The sequence below is a fragment of the Colletotrichum navitas genome (genome assembly GCF_030913465.1).
Source record: "Colletotrichum navitas strain CBS 125086 chromosome Unknown LY79scaffold_41, whole genome shotgun sequence".
Lineage (NCBI taxonomy): Eukaryota > Fungi > Ascomycota > Sordariomycetes > Glomerellales > Glomerellaceae > Colletotrichum > Colletotrichum navitas.
Genome location: NW_026850587.1, coordinates 139959 through 157452, shown reverse-complemented (window position 1 = coordinate 157452; position 17494 = coordinate 139959). Strand labels below are relative to the sequence as shown.

The window sequence follows — 17494 nt, the reverse complement described above, 5'->3', positions numbered from 1 at the left end:
TCTGGTAGCAGCCTTGCGTCGCGGCGGGTTCCACGTCCTAGTAAGACATGTCTTAAGGATGGCATGATCCTGAGACCGCGGGTGGCCTCCGGCGAACGTTCTTGTCGACCGTAGTGGCAGTCTGCAGATTTGACAATATCCTGGCATGAAACTTTGCGTGGGCGTTGCTCAATTGGAGAGGGACCATTCAAACCACTCATTTTGAAAAACTTTATTGAAGTTCTGGTGTTTTCAGGGCTAATCTAAAACCCATGACGTCCCCAATAAGCTGCGTTTCCCACAAAGGTGGAATGATGGGCCGATAAATGCTGGTATATAATGAAACATTACTTGACATGGCTCACGCTTTGAACTTTTCAGGAGCCCTTTCTTCGCTCGCATCCTGAGGAGCAGCCTTTGCTTTCCCTCGTCCAGGCGCCGCCTCGAATTTCTCGGCCCACTTGCCCTCTTGCTTGAACATGGAGAGACACTTGATCGCTGAGGGTGTGCCGTACTCTGGGTCAGCACCGCCTTCCAAGAGAACCTATCCAAGCCGGTTAGCAACGAGATCTGGATTTTGGTATTGGCGTACAGCTAAGCAGCCTGCCAGACAAACGATGGCGTATTGTTGACTTGCCTCAATCACAGAATCCAAACCCTTAAAGACAGCACCTGCAAGAGGGCTCTGGCGCTTATCATTCAGTCTGTTGGGGTCTGCTCCATGTTCTATGAGGAGCTTGACAAGGTCCGCGTGACCGTAGTAAGCCGCCAACATCAGCTGTTTTGAATGTTAGCTACAATGGAAATGAGGACCGATAACTCGACCAGCAGATTGAGACCAGTCGAGAAAAGCCTCATCCACGAGCGTTGCCACTCACCAATGTGTCGCCCTTTTCATTCGTTAAATTCGGTGGTAGCCCATCGAGGAGAGCCTCCTTAAGGACAGTCTTATTGCCTTCGCGGGCTGCATTGTACATGCTGGCCGCCAGCTTGATGGCTTCCAATGACGGCGAAAACGCCGTAGCGGAAGTCAGGCTTGACCCACTCATGATGTTCGAAGAGAGAATGTGTGTAATTGGTTTCGTATAAGCTAGTGAGGTTACTTAGTAATGCCAGCAATGATTGTGGTTGCTCGCGGCGGGAGACAAGATGAAATTGGTGTTGGGAGCGGGGTCATAAGTAACCTATGCCAGGTAGCCAGTGCTCGCGCCCCGTACCCGCTGAGTTAGGGATGCGGGCGGGCGAGGTCTCCGGAATCCTAAGTCACGAGTGCGGAGCACGAGTAAAAAGTTGGGGGAATATTCGAGAAATCATTACTAAGCTAAGACATCATTGGCTCGTACTAGTTGACGGTCTGCTTAAAGGTGAAGCTGAGACAAATAATAAAACCAATAAGCTGAAGCGTTATAAACTCGCAATTACACATAACCTACAGAGCTCTTGGACGGGTGGCTATCAATATCTAGGCGAGTCCGAAGGCTCGGGAAGCAGGTACACAGGACTTCTGGCATGGCATGTCGCTTGAGTTCTCAACCACGAAAACATTTCAGGTTTAGCAACGCAGCAGAAGTTCCACCTATGCGGGATGAATAAAGATGCCAAGATGCAATGTCTCAATCAACTCTTGCTGAAGCTTCGGGAGAGAAAAGTATCAATGAGCGTGAATATGGCAACTGATAAGCGACCTGTGTTCAGCCCACTGAAGGAATTTGGCGTCAAAAGTTATATTGAGGGCTGAAAAGGGGTTTGCACACGGAACAGTTGAGTATGGATGTTTAGCCCACTATGCGCGCAAATGCTGCATGGTCCGCAAAGCTAGGTTTCGCTTACTATTGGCAGGGTCGTACGCGAATCTCATACCTGCGGATCTCGCATTGAGGCATTTGGCATTCCGCCACTCCTGTAGAGTGTCGTCATGGAGAACGCGGACTTGTCCTGGTTTCGCTGTAGTTAGCAAAGTTTAGATATTTAGGTAAAAGTCCGTAACTCGGTTGAAAATCGCAACAGGCGTGGTGGACGTCGAGGAGATGTCTGCCCTTCAATACACAACCGACAATCTCGAGAGGCTGTTCATATCGACATTCCGAGAACGACGTGCACAATGCGGCGCCAAGTTTTGTGTATAAACAATGCAGACATGCAGATGGTGGAAGTGTGATACGGAGCCAAGGGACAAAAGCTGTCCAATCTAAGAATAGCAATGATGCAACTGGACAACAAACGGACACCGACCTAGAAGTGTAAGCCATACGTGGCTCTAGGGCCGCCACATGGCTTGTGCGCCGCATTTTCGGGAGCTCCAAGTCCCCGACTCGGCGAACTGGGGCGACCGCCCAAACTCCGCCGGACCGCCATCCATGTCCGCTCATGGTAGTGGAAATACGTGCTGTCAGCATGCAACTCTTGCACGACGGAAAGAGGTTCATGTTGCAAGTTGACATGATATCGTTCTCATTAGTCTGAGGCTGGGGAATTCGCCCAGATCACAAATTACAGAGTGACCTCATTGTCTCTGGTCGGCCGGTAGGCGGGAGCTCCGCAAACTCGGCGAATATTCAAGCTGGTTCGGCCGTCTCAACACTCGCACACACAACAGAACATGGACCTAATACCTTGGCCAATATCCCAATAGCTTGGTCATGTCTGCAAGCATACACGCCTGATCCGCTCTTATTGTTGCTATTTCATATAATATATTCTGCCAAAGACCTTCAGCATTCTTCTTATGCTCTTAGTATCCCTTGAAGAGTAGAATCTGTGAATGCCTTATTAATTGCATATAGACTGACTGTCTATCTAACTTTGCTTCCATAATTCAACTACTAATTGGATCTTCTTTGTAACTTGCACCATCACCGGCTCAATCGAACTGAGCTCATGGATAGCACACACCAACCCATGGAAGACGGAACAGCAGCCAGAGGCAGCCACCGCACCTCAACTACAATAATCACAACAATATCATCGCTCACCATAAGTGGGGAACAGAGGTTCTTATCATAGAATGGAACGTACGCGCACACCGGAAGCATCTCGCCAATTAACGCGGGGAAGAATGGCGAGTCGTCAGGGGAGGAATTTGAGGCCGAAGCTATGGCTAACCCAGCGAGGGATGCCCAAGGTGATGCAATGATGATCGATGAGGAGGATAGAAGAGAACTGCAAAGGATCGCAACAACACTTTCAAGGCACCAAAGAGTAGCTGCACAAGTTGTTATGGCAGTTTGCGGTCTTAGCCATACTTTCAACACTAAGGTCGGTAACGACTTCGTCCGCGGCGTCTCTGGTGGTGAGAGAAAGCGTGTGAGCATCGCCGAGATGATGCTTTCTGGCTCGTCGATATGCGCATGGGACAACAGCACCCGCGGTCTGGACTCTGCGACTACTGTTGAAGACGTCATTGACATGCTCAACATGCGTGATTTTGTGGATGCCATTGTCGGTATCTCCGGCGAGGGTCTCAATGTCGAGCAGCGCAAGCTACTCACCATTGGCGTCGAGCTTGCCGCTAAACCTAAGCTTCTTCTGTTCCTCGACGAGCCCACAAGTTGTCTTGACTCCCAAAGCTCGTGGGCCATTTGCGCCTTCCTCCGCAAGCTCGCTGGTTCAGGCCAAACTGTTCTCTGCACCGCCCATCAGCCCAGTGCTATCCTGCTCCAGCAGTTCGACCGCCTTCTCTTCCTCGCTCGCGGAGGTAAAACCGTCTACTTTGGTTATATTGGCGAGGACTCTCGCACCCTTCTAAACTACTTTGAGTCACACGGTGTTCGGAGATGCGGCCATGAGGAGGACCCTGCCGAGTACATGCTCGAGATCGTCAACGACGGCCCCAACTCCAAAGGCGAAGATTGGCACACTGTTTGGAAGTCGAGCAATCAAAGGCATGGTTTCGAGGCGGAGATCGAGCGTAGCTATCTAGAGAAGGAGCACGAGGAGGTCGCAGGCAGCGACGACGCCGGTGCCCGCTCGGATTTCGCCATGCCCTTCACCGTACAACTCATGAAGGTCACTACAAGAATCTTTCAGCAATACTGGCGTACGCCCAGCTATATTTTTGCTAAGTGCTTCCTCGGTATCGCCGCGGGTCTCTTCATTGGGTTCTCCTTCTGGGAGGCGGGCGGAACTCTGGCTGGTATGCAAAATGTCATATTCGGCGTCTTCTGTCACGATATATAAGCTACTATTACTGCCCACGTAACTAACGGCGTCGTTCTTGCTTGACATCTTCATGATCATCACCATCTTCAGTACGATTGTACAACAAGCCCAGTCGGTTTTCGTCACCCAGCGAGCTCTTTAAGAGGTCTGCGAGCGCCCAAGTAAGGTCTACTCGTGGAAGACTTTCATGTTCGCCAGCATTATGGTCGAAATTCCTTACCAGATCATCACAGGTATCCTCATCTGGGCTTGCTTCTACTACCCCGTCGTTGGTGTCCAAACCCCTGTCAGACAGGTCTTGGTCCTCCTATACTCAGTTCAACTCTTAATCTACGCCAGCTCGTTCGCCCACATGACCATTGCTGCCCTCCCAGACGCCCAGACAGCCTCCGGGTTAGTCACCCTCTTGGTACTTATGAGCTTGACCTTCTGCGGTGCATTACAACCTCCATCGGCACTCCCCGGTTTCTGGATATTCAAGTACCGCGTCACTCCTTTTACCTACTGGGTAGCCGGCATCGTCAGTACCCAACTGCACGGCCGGCCCATTACTTGCTCAGCTTCCGAAACATCCACTGTCAACCCGTCTATGAATCAGACATGCGGCGAATATCTCCCAGATTATCTCCGAGATGCCCCTGGTCAGCTACGGAACCCGGATGCTACTGAACAGTGCAGATACTGCTCGCTAAGTAATGCAGACCAGTACATGGCCGGCACTAACATCTCCTATGATGAGGAATGGCGTAATTATGGAATTATATGGGCTTTCATTTTCTTCAATATATTTATCGCTGTTATTTCTTATTACCTGGTACGTGTCAAGAAATGGAACACTGGCGCATCAAAGAAGGCTAAGAGGGAGTCAAAGGGAAAGAGACTGAGTGCCCAGTAGATCTGCCTGTGGTATAGATACCTTTTCAAAGAACGTAGTAATAGTCATATCTCAAATAGATAGCGTTTTTTTCATAGATGAGGAGAATCTCAGTGTTTTGGACGTGTGAATGATAAACCGCTGGCGCGGAAGCTGCAAAATCCAATTGCTTAGACGTAACGTCCGAGACATGAATTTGACTGGTTACGTGGGAACAGCACTCAACTTGAGGGCAAGCCGTCCAGTTAGCGACAGAAAAAAGAAACAAAAAACCACATGGAACTCCCCAGTATATTACCCTGGTGCTGGGGATTTCCATCATATTGGCCCTAGAGGTATTCACTAAGTCATCGTGATTGATCTCTCCCTTAACGCCCTAATTGGGGATTTCCCCGAAGAAATTTTTCAGTAGCGAAAAGCCTTCTCTTTACCTTACGCTGGAGAAGAAGTTCTACAACTGCCAGCTTGGGGGCGTCGGGGATGGGGAAGAGCTCCTCCTGTCGGAGCAGACTACGATGCAGGAGGCTTTTGATGAAGCCGCTCCGGAATTGACCGAAGAGAATACATGCACCGTCAAGAAGCTGATTCGATAAATTCTGCGTTATGATACCAAGGAGAGACATTCACCGATGGGGTTTCTGCTCGATCCTTGGTTCCAAGGTATCGAAGATTAAGTTGGGTGGTTTCGTAACGCATAGTAGCAGTGGGATACAGTTGCACTAAATCTCTCCCTTTCACCCTTCCCCCTTTCCCCATAACAGGTTTTGTGATAAGAAGGTTTTCCTTCCGTGGCTATGAGTGTTTGATGCCCTAAGTGATCGCCAAGACTGTAAAGATGCGGCCCAGTGAGATCATGGAACCATTGCCGAAGCAGGAAATTGCTATAATTATGCAACTCGTCTCACATGGAGTGTATAATGTTCAACTGGAAAACCTGGAAACGTTCTGTTCTGGTCTAATATTGGGTGGTCTTGTGTTTAGAACAACCCTGCCACCCCCTGACAGGTATATCATTCAGCAATATTGTGGCTTAGATGATAATCAATGAGTAAGAGTACAATTGACAATCTGCTTCTCAAAGAAGGGTGGACACCACGGTTACCATGTCCGCTCTCGTCTTGTTGAAGCAGAAATACCACTCGGAGAGACAATGGTCTTTTGAACATTCACGGAAGGATTGACACCAGTCACCAGTCCTAAGTCAAGGAGAGAGTTGGTGAAGTTTAATACAAGCCCAGAACCCTAAAATATTCATAAGATATAAACGATAAAATATGTGCTAAGGAGTCTAGTAACCGGACGGTATTAGAACTTCATGTTCAACGTAGAGTTGATCTCTCCGTAACGGATGTTTCTAAAAGTCACCTCAGGGTTAGACACAATTTTACTAGCCACCGCTGGGTTACCCTCAGTAGCATTGCAGGGTCCGTTGTTTCCCACATCGAGCCACTGCATGAACGTGACCTTATCCCACCATACACTCAGTACCAAAACCATGCCGCGGGTCATAGCATCGCCCATGACTTCCATACCACCTAGGCGAGAGAATTCTGAAGCGCCAGTAGCTTGGCAATAATCGTCATTCATGAAGTTGATCTTCGGAGGCCCCTCGATGTTGACCACATTGTTCTGGATGACCTTTCCATCCTGGACATACATGCGGCGGAGCTCCTTGAGCTTACCGTTCTCGGAGGGAAATTGTGTGACGACAGTGAAGTTTCGGGTCGTGTCTACCTTGAAGTTGTCGCCTGTGCCGTAGTAGTCGGTGGCGTTTACGACGTTCGGGTTCCAAGAGCAACCGGCCTTGTCACACACGCCTGCCTTTTCGCATTCCTCGCCGACGCACTTGTAGAGCCCTGGCTGGCTGCAAGGATGAGGTGCAATGTGTGTCGCACGGGCGTTGGCTTCCCATATGTCGAGTTCGTTGCAGCAAGAGCCCTTTCCATCAAAGTTACCCTTGAAACAACGTTAGATTCTGCTAGGTATGCCATGGTTGGTATCATGTTGACTTACGACTCCGTTAATGAATGAGGTCTTGAAACACTGTGCATCACAGTAACCTGTACCCCAGGCTGGGCCAAGCTTGTTGAGACTGCTACTGTTTTTTCCGCCATCGGACTGCATCTCAGACAGGTAGAGCGCAGCATTCAAACCGCAGGGCAGCTTTGTCATGTCGACATCGAAAGTAAATTCGGAGCCGGTCAGAGAGATCATCTCGTACCGCTCCTTGCTTTCTTCCAACAGGTAGACTCGCGGCCTAATCTCTGTGCCACTATCGTTGAATATCTTCATACGGATGTCGGTGCCGCTTGTAGTGACGCCAAGGGCGTTGTAGTCGGAGATCTCATTGATAACACAGTTGCTTGCACAATCTTCCGGAGTTGTGCATGCGGTGGAGTTAGGCGGGTTGTCACCGGTAATAGCACATCTCACTCCGCTGGGCGTTTTGATTTCATGCTGGCTTGAGTCAGCTACGATGTAGTTGGTCTTCTTCTGACACCCATTGTCGACGGTGCATCTAAAGGTCTCAAGCTTGGGGTGATTGTCTAGCCCCTTACCAGGTGTCTGGCCTGAGACGAAGTTGCAGAGGAGAAGAGAAATAGAAATGATGGAGAGTGACATGCTAGCAAGTTGTGAATATCGGTTTGTTCGACGAAATGCTGACGAGGCAAACGAAGGACAAGTACGATCATTATCTACCCAGAAGCATCCGATTCTTGGCAGAAGTTAGGCAGAGCTAAATAGTTTTGACGAACGACATGGCCATCCTGTTCGAAACCGCATAAGCTTCCATGGTTAAACTGTTTCAATGACTGATACATCAGGCGTTGTCTATGACACGGCGTTCACCCTCATTGGCCAACGGTCTTGGGAAGAGAAGGATCCCCCGGCTACTTGCAACAGACCACCGGTTTGACGGCATGAAAGCAAAAGATCGTTTCTTTATCAAATTTGGATCAGATTTCGTCTTACGGGGGAACGGAATAAGAAATATTCATAGAGCAAAAATACCGTGGCAGATCCTGAGGGTTTTTATCAAGTCTGGAACGATAAAGTGGAAATTGATTGGGGGCCATGACACTTGAATGATTGCCAAGGAGCACCCTGCTTGCACTTCGGGTAATCGGGATGTGAACCCATCCGTTTCATGAGACCCCGAGGGCAATGTAAGTTGGTTGTGCCAAGGACTTGTTTCTCTCCCGCGGTTCTCTTTGAATCGTGGGTCAAAGTTCTTACAAGGTGGTTCCAAAAGTTTATCACCAACGAAACACTGGAACCAGGGTCCTTAGGTTTTTTAGACAAAACAAATCAGGCCGGAGATAACCGTAGATAAACAGTCAAAAGCATTGGCCTCCAAGCTTTTCATGACCTTGACAAGCGCACATTCAGGGTTACTCAATTTTCGTTTCATGTCGCAAAATGACAAATCACCCGCGTAGGAGACAGCCACTGCCTCACTTATTTGAAGGGTCGCTCGCCGCGGAATAAATTGAATGATATGGGCCGTTTGCCAAAACCTTCACCCAGGCTTTTCGGTATAAATGTAAAACCTTTGCTGATGGTGTGCTATGACATGAGACGAAATAGGTTAAAGGATATGTAGACGTTACTTGAAAATCAGGGATCTCGTTGACTGGACCAAATTTATGTTTATCTTGTGATAAGCCGAAATGCTGAATTTGCGCTTGCCGACTCTTAGTCTCATATTCAGCCTGACTATCCGGATTCAGTCCGTAGATTGGCAAGAGCTTCGGCAGGAGATTCTCTGTTTGCGTTTTTACAGCATGAATCATGGCCAAGAACGAAGCCTGGGTATTATTAAACCGAAGCAGACCTGGTTGCTGATCAGTCGAGTCAGTCCCCAACCATACCAAAGCCGCTGCTGGAGTACTTTAACCTAGAATTGAAATATTTGTGACTCGATCGAATAGCAGTGTGAGTCAAAGGGGTGCCTGATAGCAATTTCACTTTCTGACTAATTAATATACACTGTCATTCGTTGAATTGAACCCTGTATTCATGCGTCATCCTTGGGCTGAGATGCTGATTGCCAGCTTGTAAGTCAACACGCGATGTCAAGTATATCTCTCTTAGTGAAATCATCCAGGAGTATGAATGTTATTCTTCGTGTTCTTCTATAGACCACCGCAGACTTTGAGTTAGACGACTTTGGGCTTTTCTCGAACACCAAAGTTAGGTATCGTCAGTTACCAGATCAGATAGATTTAATGAGCATTTGAAAGTATGATCGAGCGTAAAGTTCGAGTATACTATATGCAAGTGTAGAGATTTAATGAGTGTATTTCCAACTGCGGTAACGATCATTCAAACATCAGGCGATCACAGTCCAGAGGATCGACCGTAAATTGCATAGTACTTTGCTTTCCTGCTGCATATGTAAGGGGCCTTTCCAAATTCATTATATGTTTCTCAAGCGTATCACCTAGCGGAAGGAGGCTAAATATATAAAGCCATGTTTTCTTTTATAAGAGAGCTTTACTGGGACTCATGGCTGTCGAAGCAGCCATGTGGTAACAACCACGGGGTCACAAACACCGTTGAGCGGGGTAAGCAGGATGGCATGATTAATATTCGTTAATAATTGCCTATTCAGCTAGCCTGGTGCCATACAGGTATGCACATAGGCAGGTCCTGTATTCACACGAGCAAATAAGAATTCCGGGCTTAGTAATGCCAAACCCGGCTGCGGTTATGTCTTTCAGCTTACAACATATCTCATAAAAGATTGGATTGCCCATGAAAACGGCTCAAACCACTGCTAAGATCATCGTTAGCGACGCGCATGTCATTTTCATACCAACCATCATCGGATCATGGGGGAGTCCAATTTTCAAACAACATTCAAATACACTCGTCTGCCCACAGACACTCACATACGCCTCCTGGAGATTTCGAGACGAAGCGGGGAAAATGGTACACAGGAGTCGGTATATCGAATTGTCACCAAGGATATTGCGGCCGAAAATGACAACCCATTTGAATTCGAAGCCGTGTCTTATACTTGGGGAAACCCAACTCTCGTTTCCTCTATCCCCATCGAAGGCTGTTGCGGCACCGTTGGCCTCACAGAGAGCCTTACACAAGCGCTGCCGCACCTAGAAAAACACTCCATGACCGATCACCTCTGGATTGACCAGCTCTGCATCGACCAAAGCAGCGGTAGTGATAAGGCACACCAAATTGGACGCATGGCCCAGATATATAGTGCGGCAAAACGAGTCATTGCATGGCTCGGTCCTGAGGACGATCACAGTCGTGTCTGTAAAGAATGGCTGGGCGAGGTAGATAAGATGTTGCGAAGTCAGCCGTACTCCCATGTTGTACTCCCTGATTCTCCCACCTTCAATCAAGACATCAGGTTCCTTATAGTACGTAGCACATTCAACAAAACGGACACCGATACCACGTACGTCCCTTCGATTTGGCAGTTCTGGGAACGTCCCTGGTTCAAGAGAGGGTGGATTGTTCAAGAGGTCCTACGTGCGGCAGAGATCTTGTTCCTCACCAGCGGGGCAACATACAACATGCAGGACTTTGCTGATCTTCAGTCTATCCCGAGCGAGAAACCTCTCGCGTACGATGGTGACAAAAACATAGCCTACGACATCCTTTTGGATCTTAAGGCTGCTCCATATACTGAAGAGCAGCCTATTCGGTTCCTGCGTCTTATAGCTCGAGTAGCTGGGGTGTTTATCACGTCGGAGGTGGCAGATAGGTTGTACGCTTTTCTGGGCATGATCGACGGGTCTGGGTTTACGCCTGACTACGGAGTCTCTATCAAGCAGAACTTCACTGCTTTTGCTGTGGCGCTGGCTCGGAACTTTGGCTCCTTGGACTTTCTGTCGCTATGGTCCGCGAACCTTGATGCACTGCTACCAAATACCCCAGAGGAGCTGAAAAACTTCCCGTCATGGGTTCCATCATACTCTGGTATCCCTCTCACAGCTCCATACCGACTCGCCTCGGGTGGCATAGGGACCTCCCGCACCACTGTCAGCTGGAATGCAGCTAATGGAAGACGACACGTATATGGTCAATCTGAAGACGCCATCACCACTGGCCGCCTCCGAGTTCAGGGTAGAACCATCGACCATATCCACACTATGAGCACTACGAAAACAGCAAGTTACTGGGTAATGGATAGGCCCTATCTCGACTCCCTCGTACATCAAATACGCAAGGACCTCCCCAACTCGCCATTCCAGGATTGGACTCTGATCTCTCTCGTGTCCTTTCTGGGCACCATTGCTGCAAACGGAAACACCCCCGCAGAAACCCCTGAAGTAGTGCTGGGTTTGCAACCTAGGGGGTTTGCAAAAGAGCTTGCAGACATGAATGGGGACAACAGCAGTCTTGCCCCGCGTTTAGCTATGGCCAGAGGGAGAAAGTTTGCCACCACAGAAAGAGGGAGGATTGGGATGGTGCCATGGATCGGAAGCAAGGAGAAGAGTAATGAGCAGAAGGGGAGTATGATTGTGGTGCTACATGGGTGTTGCGTGCCAATCGTGTTGGATCATATTGGCGGGAATGAGTACAAAGCTGTTGGTGAATGCTATATAGAGGGCGTAATGCATGGGGAGGCGGTAGATTGGGAGGAAGGGGAAGCTGAAACTTTTGTTCTTATTTGAAGATGGCGGTCTTATATTGCAATAGGGATTGTTGAAGCATGTTGAGATTAAGCATTTGGGTGAGGGCTTCTGAAGTTCTGATGCAAAGCTGCGTAACCCCCACGCTATCATCTCGGGGGTAACTTATGATGCAACAGTGTAAGTAGTCCCATCACGCGGGGTCCGCCACGTGCTCTTCCAGGCCTTCACCACATGCCAAACTTTAAAATGCTGATGACGGATGATAATGACAACGCAAATAGTTGGATGAATGCATAATCCCGGCTCGTCGTTTACGGGCAGTACAGAGGGCTCGACCATGTTCGGCATGGTTTGCTTATTGTCTTCACAGAATATGGCAGCAGAAGGATTTGCCGTTGGGTTCGAGACGAAACATAAGTCGAGTATGTCATGGCTGTCATGTCTGTCTACCCGGAGGGGGTGTATGAGGGCAGTAGTTCCGGTTCTTCCGGTCTTTTTCTGCATTGGGAGACCCTTGCTCTCACAGAGCCTTTCGAGGCGTTATAAAGCTACCCAGAGCTCCGACATGGACCAGGAGGAAGGACGGGCTTCCGCGGTCAAAGTGAGCGACCAAACCTGAAGCGGGGAGATTCGTTCATATTTGCGTTTTGTCTTTGGGAGGACGGGGGAAAGTAACTGGGCCGAGAGATCATGATGGTTGTTGATTTGGCCTGAGTTCCCACGCAAATTTCGACCCATCACGGGGCCTCTTCTACCCATGATAGTACATAATAGTGGTGGTGAAAATCGAGACTGTGAAGTAGTCTAATGTGTTTGGATAAGATAGAACTGGGAACTGATGCTGTAGCGATTGACCTACCTCGCTACTTCCCAATATCAGGCGAGGCTTCTGGGAATGGTACCTGGCTGCCAAACAGTGCCTCTCCTGCTTATCGTGTCCATCTCTGCAAACGTTTACCTCCACGTCCCTTCCGGTACTCATGCGGTACACTACAAGACGGACGAGAAGAGTAGTCCAGATTAAAAAAAAAACCCCGGACATCAATAGCAGATCCAAACGGAGTGACTCTAAGCATGCGATCCCAGCAAACGTATCATTTCAGCGATGGTACTTACTCATGACCACAACCCCCCTTGCCTCCCCCTGGATATCCATGCCGCTGTCTCGGAGAATAGTACACGGGAGGAAATCCCAGCCTGGTAAGCCGCCAGCACTAGCACGCACAGAGGTGACCCGGGGGCTCAGAAACAAACATCTTCCACCCCCCCTACCCCCTCTCCACCGGGAAAGACTCCGAGGGCCCGGCCCGGGCCAAGGGACCCAGGCTTATTCCCGCATTCCCGCACTCCCGTGCGCACCTCAGACCCTTCGTTCTGCCGCGCTACCCGTTAGCTCGGAGGCCAGCGTGTTCCCCTCTAATGGTCAGGGTCGTCCCGATCGAGATTCCCTGCCCCCCCCCGGCTTAAGGCTGGCCTCGAGCATGCACCAACCTATCTGTCCGGGGAAGGGCCGCGTCGACGGGCTACGGGGCGGCTCGGATCCAAAGTGGCGTTCTGCAGACTCGAGACCGTCACATCCAGGGAGTAGGGATTGAGATACTGGGGTACAAGCTCTGGAAGCTCGCCAATGGCAGGGGGGGTTCATCTCTGGGAGAATCGGAAAGACAATGACGTCTCGTCTGGAGCATCACGAAAAGTGCCCCCCTCCCTCAGAACCCAAAGGGACCAGCAATCGGCTGCCTGACCACCTCTATATCCATCATTCACATGCAAGAGCCTCCTGAGACACGCGATAAAAGGCCGAGTTTTGGAAAGGTGGAAGAGAAATTGGACTTTTGTCTAATCTATTAAAATCACAACGCCGAAACAATGCACTCATATATGCTCTCTTCTAATGCAGAGCGCTCTCGCCAGTCTCGGCCATGTACTTCTGGCAGCCGAGCAGGGTGCGGAGCTGGTCGCTGACCTCCTCGAGGCGGCCAATGACCTTCTTGTTTCCGTTGACGAAACCCAGGATGGAGTAGGGGATCTCGGTGTCCCGGCAAAAGTCCTTGACAAAGACCTGGGCCTTCCGGAGGTTGTGACGGGGGAGGCGGGGAAAGAGGTGGTGGACGGCCTGGAACTGGAGGCCACCGTGGATGAAGTCGAGCCAGGCGGGGCAGTCGACGTCCATAGTGGTGCGGAGCTGGCGCTGGGGGAAGGATTCGGACTCTCCGAGGTCTGAGGTCGACATGCCCCAGTGGGACAGGGTAATCTGAACGTGCAGCGGCATGGTGATGATGTGCGAGACGAGGACAAAGGCGACGCGGATGGTCCACGTGGGCAGGGTGCACAGGACCAGGCGGTAGCCGAAGATGTACCAGAAGCAGGCCATGAAGGCGATCTCAGTCGGGCGAATCCACCACGCCTTGGAGCTGCCAAGCTGGGAGGACCTGCGCGAAAGGACGTGCAGCCACGAGAGGAGGTACAGGTTGAAGCGGGCAATGCCCATGACAGGGTAGTAGGTATACGCCTGGTACTTGGCGAGGACATCGGCGGCAGCGTCCCAGACGAAGACGAAGCCATCGTAGTAGGTGGACTTGATGGACTTGAAGAACGAAGGGCAGGTTGCGAAGAGAGGGACGTTCTGGATATCGGGGTCGTGTTCCTTAAACTTTGTTAGTCAAGGTTGGGTTGACTCGACAAGGAGTTGAGCTTACAGGCATGTTGGTGATAAGGTGGTGAACGTTGTGACTGCTCTTCCACCATCCCATGGACAAGCCGCAGCAGAAGTCGGCAATGAAGAGGCCAATGAGGGTGTCAAAGGTAAAGTTGTGGGTGATGGCACCGTGACCGGCGTCGTGGGCGGAGAACATGATCTGATGCCAGAAAAGACCCAAGAAGCAGGCCGAGGTCATGTACCACTCGTGGCGCAGCGCGAAGAGGAAGCTGGCGAAAAGGATTGAGTAGCGGCAAATCTCCTTGCCGTAGTCGAGGTAGGGGCAATCGTAAAGCCCGGCCTCCTTGACGCGTTCGTGGAGAAGACGGTACTTCATTTGGATGTCAAGCTGGACGGCAGGGTCGAGCGAAGGGTACTCGTCGATATCCTTGTTGACATTCTGCTGGATGGCCCAGTCAGTATATTGCTCGGCCGTCATACGGCTTCGGCCGGATAGGATGGCATCATCTTCGGTCCGGTTGGTGGGGGCAGCGATGCGTCTGCGAATGCCTGTCTCGGTCGGGGCGGCGAGCTTCGTCTTCTCGATCTCGGCCTCAGCGCTGCTGCACTCGGATGTCAGGGACGTGCGGGAGCTCCTGGCGGAGGCCTCGGAGACGGCATCGTCGGCAGACTCGTCTTCATCGAGATCGGACAAGGGGCATTCTACGGCAGCGTCCGTGACATCTGGGGTAGTAGATCTCGATGCAGGCGCAGATGCAGATGCAGATGCGGATGCGGCTGCGGATTTGGTGTAGACGCCGCCCCTAATTGGCGGTGTCATGTTGACCCAAGGACCCGCAGGTTTCCGACCGATCCGAAAAGCCTTCATAGTGTTGAGGGTAGCAGCCGAATGATAGCTAACAAGGGCGATATGTCAGCACACCAATTCCACTAAACGACAGGCGTGAGAGCCGGAATTATTAATTGGCCTTCCCTCCCTTCCTCGATTTGAGAAACAAGCTTAATCAGACTTCTGATCATTCTCGCCGCTCGGCTTTCACCTGACACATTCGGTCTCGCATTTCTCCCCGATACGCGCTGCGATTTTGATTTCACCCCCCCTTCTTTCCGACCTTGGGAAAAGTGAGGACCGAGATCGTAGGGGTCCAGCATGGGGGCCCGTGAAGGGAGGGAAATGCGGCAGGAAGAAGCTGATTGAACACGAACGGGCAAGTCGAGGCTTCTCTTACACTTTGATTTCGTCGGTCGCATCCCTTCCAATCATATGCATGATGGCCAACTTTCCGCCAGGGTGTTTGTCGAGCCAGCCATCGAGGCGCAGCACCATGTCGTCGAGGATGACGACGGTGCGTCCGTCGGCAATCATGCCTTCCACCTCGCGGGGAGTGATGATTCTGGTATCGCGGTCCATGTTTGCGGCAAGTCCAATATTTGTTTGTATCGGGGAAGCAGAATGCCGGGCCAAACAAAGTCGCCGAGAGGGAAGAGAAGCGTCGACGAGGTGGTGATGCGAGTTTGACTCGGCGATGGGTGGGAGGGTAGTCTCAAGTTGAAAAGGCAGACTCAGTTGTGTGGGATTGGAAGGTGCAGTCGAAGAACAACTGAACAGCAAAGACTAAGTCTGATCAAACCGACGGGTCAATGGAGTGGCAGCAGGTCGACCTGGCCGAACAACAATCAACGACGACAGCAACAAACAGCAACGGACCAACAGTCGAAAGTCTTGGATGGGGTGTGAAAAGGTGATAACGCCAAGGGAAGACAGGGCTGGAGGATGGATGGGCACTGCGGTATTTACGTGTCGACAACCTTGGGGAGCTTCTGCTGGATGGATCCGAGGTGACGGCGAAAGCTCGAGAAACCCCTGTCCAAGAGCTGCGGAATGGCAAAAAGGGAGAAGAAAGCTAGCGTGAGCAACAGAGCGATGTTTACGGCAAAGATGAAGAAGCAGTCGAGCGTCGTGCCATTTTCAGACGAGAACAGACGACCATGACCCGGGGAGCGGAACGAGGAACGAGGCAGGATAAAGGGAAAGGCAGACGAGACGGGATACCCGTCGGGGAGGGACGGACGGCGAGAGCAAGATCCCAGGACAGGCCAGGACAAGACAGAACGATACCCCGTGGCTCATCCCGGTCTCCGTACGAGGAAGAGGAGGATGCCGGGAGGGTGACTGGAGGAGAGGTGAAGAACAAAAGATTTGTGGATCATACTTTTCCATCCGCCCACACCCCCGGACACGCAGCACAAGGGACTTGGAGACATGGAGGAGCAAGGACAAGTTGTCATCAAGTTAGGCAGGTCAGAAGAGGGCGAGAGATACTGGGAAAGGCGACAGAGACTGAAAGAGAGAGAGAGAGAGTACCTATGTGTGGGTGTGAATGTGAATGTGAGTGGAGTGTGGATGGACTGGGGCGTCACAAGTGGAACAGGGGGGGGGGGGGGGGGGAGCGTAGTCCAAATGGGCAAATCTCTCTGACCCGCGCTTTCAATCTCTTCGCTACTCCCACTCCGCCAAGCCAAAAGGAACTGACAATGCTTGCAAGGAAACAGGAAGGCCAGATAGGTTGTAAAGGCCAAGAGGAAGAACCCAGGCAGGTGCGTGCGTATATGTGTGCGCGTGTATGTGTGTGGGTGGGTGGATAGATAGGGGAGAGAGAGAGAGGACAAGCGAGGGTACCCCCTCCCTTGGGGGGATGCTAATCTTGTTTCCCCTGGTCCGACGCAGGTATTTGATCATTGACGCACTTTGCTGGTTTTGTGGGGGTTGAAGGGTTGTCGCCTTGCTGATTGCTGCGACGGCTGCAGAATTTTCCCCTCTAGGTCCTTCGCCTCTTTGGGGAATAAGACGTGGAAGGGAATGAGAGGAAGTGTGAGGGCGAAGTGAAAACCGGCGAGTTGCAGAATCAAGCGAAGCGAGTTAGTCACCAGTCTCGGAGAGGTCCCATTTACCAAATGGGAGAAGAGTGATCAGCTAAGAAGTTACAAGGGCAAATGAAGAAAGGCAAACGACGGGGGAAGGGGGGGATACAGTGCTGGAGCTTATCTGATTGCACTACTAGGTAGAGAAGGATTTTCGAGTGGCCTTGTCCTTGACAGGACCCTGAAAATGCTGAAACCATGAATTTCGGGGTTCTTCGATTCATGTAGTACGCGGACTGTGATGCCGCGGGTTGCAGTGCGCGGATGCCAGGTGCCAGGGTTTAGAGGTAT

At 50.9% G+C, this 17494-nt stretch overlaps 7 protein-coding genes across 7 annotated transcripts; 3 read left to right on the top strand and 4 right to left on the bottom strand.

Annotated features, from left to right (window-relative positions):
- Positions 1-340: 340 nt before the first annotated feature.
- Positions 341-1028, bottom strand: LY79DRAFT_591260 (ankyrin repeat-containing domain protein; the record flags this gene model as incomplete). The annotated part of the gene is made up of 3 exons (XM_060561258.1): positions 341-523; positions 617-757; positions 858-1028. 3 exons carry the CDS (start codon positions 1026-1028, stop codon positions 341-343), a joined length of 495 nt encoding a protein of 164 aa, XP_060412775.1.
- Positions 1029-3036: 2008 nt separating this feature from the next.
- LY79DRAFT_704542 (ABC-2 type transporter-domain-containing protein) lies at positions 3037-5604 on the top strand (the record flags this gene model as incomplete). The annotated part of the gene is made up of 3 exons (XM_060564984.1): positions 3037-4111; positions 4281-4657; positions 5455-5604. Exons 1-3 carry the CDS (start codon positions 3073-3075, stop codon positions 5602-5604), a joined length of 1566 nt encoding a protein of 521 aa, XP_060412774.1. The 5' UTR covers positions 3037-3072.
- A 712-nt stretch (positions 5605-6316) lies between these two features.
- On the bottom strand, positions 6317-7633 carry LY79DRAFT_518232 (family 7 glycosyl hydrolase; the record flags this gene model as incomplete). The annotated part of the gene is made up of 2 exons (XM_060555016.1): positions 6317-6967; positions 7025-7633. 2 exons carry the CDS (start codon positions 7631-7633, stop codon positions 6317-6319), a joined length of 1260 nt encoding a protein of 419 aa, XP_060412773.1.
- A 2129-nt stretch (positions 7634-9762) lies between these two features.
- LY79DRAFT_609605 (heterokaryon incompatibility protein) lies at positions 9763-12028 on the top strand. Its single transcript, XM_060561928.1, has 2 exons — positions 9763-11799; positions 11904-12028. The coding sequence occupies exon 1, from the start codon at positions 9847-9849 to the stop codon at positions 11659-11661; it is 1815 nt and encodes a 604-aa protein (XP_060412772.1). The 5' UTR covers positions 9763-9846; the 3' UTR covers positions 11662-11799; positions 11904-12028.
- On the bottom strand, positions 12028-12585 carry LY79DRAFT_557761 (uncharacterized protein). The gene has a single exon (XM_060558122.1). The coding sequence runs from the start codon at positions 12379-12381 to the stop codon at positions 12163-12165; it is 219 nt and encodes a 72-aa protein (XP_060412771.1). The 5' UTR covers positions 12382-12585; the 3' UTR covers positions 12028-12162.
- An 874-nt stretch (positions 12586-13459) lies between these two features.
- LY79DRAFT_260083 (fatty acid desaturase) lies at positions 13460-15180 on the bottom strand. The gene is made up of 2 exons (XM_060551929.1): positions 14322-15180; positions 13460-14269 (listed from the first exon to the last, which is right to left on the bottom strand). The coding sequence occupies exons 1-2, from the start codon at positions 15147-15149 to the stop codon at positions 13514-13516; spliced, it is 1584 nt and encodes a 527-aa protein (XP_060412770.1). The 5' UTR covers positions 15150-15180; the 3' UTR covers positions 13460-13513.
- An 868-nt stretch (positions 15181-16048) lies between these two features.
- LY79DRAFT_260094 (uncharacterized protein) lies at positions 16049-17118 on the top strand. Its single transcript, XM_060551930.1, has 2 exons — positions 16049-17009; positions 17090-17118. The coding sequence occupies exon 1, from the start codon at positions 16271-16273 to the stop codon at positions 16925-16927; it is 657 nt and encodes a 218-aa protein (XP_060412769.1). The 5' UTR covers positions 16049-16270; the 3' UTR covers positions 16928-17009; positions 17090-17118.
- Positions 17119-17494: the final 376 nt, after the last annotated feature.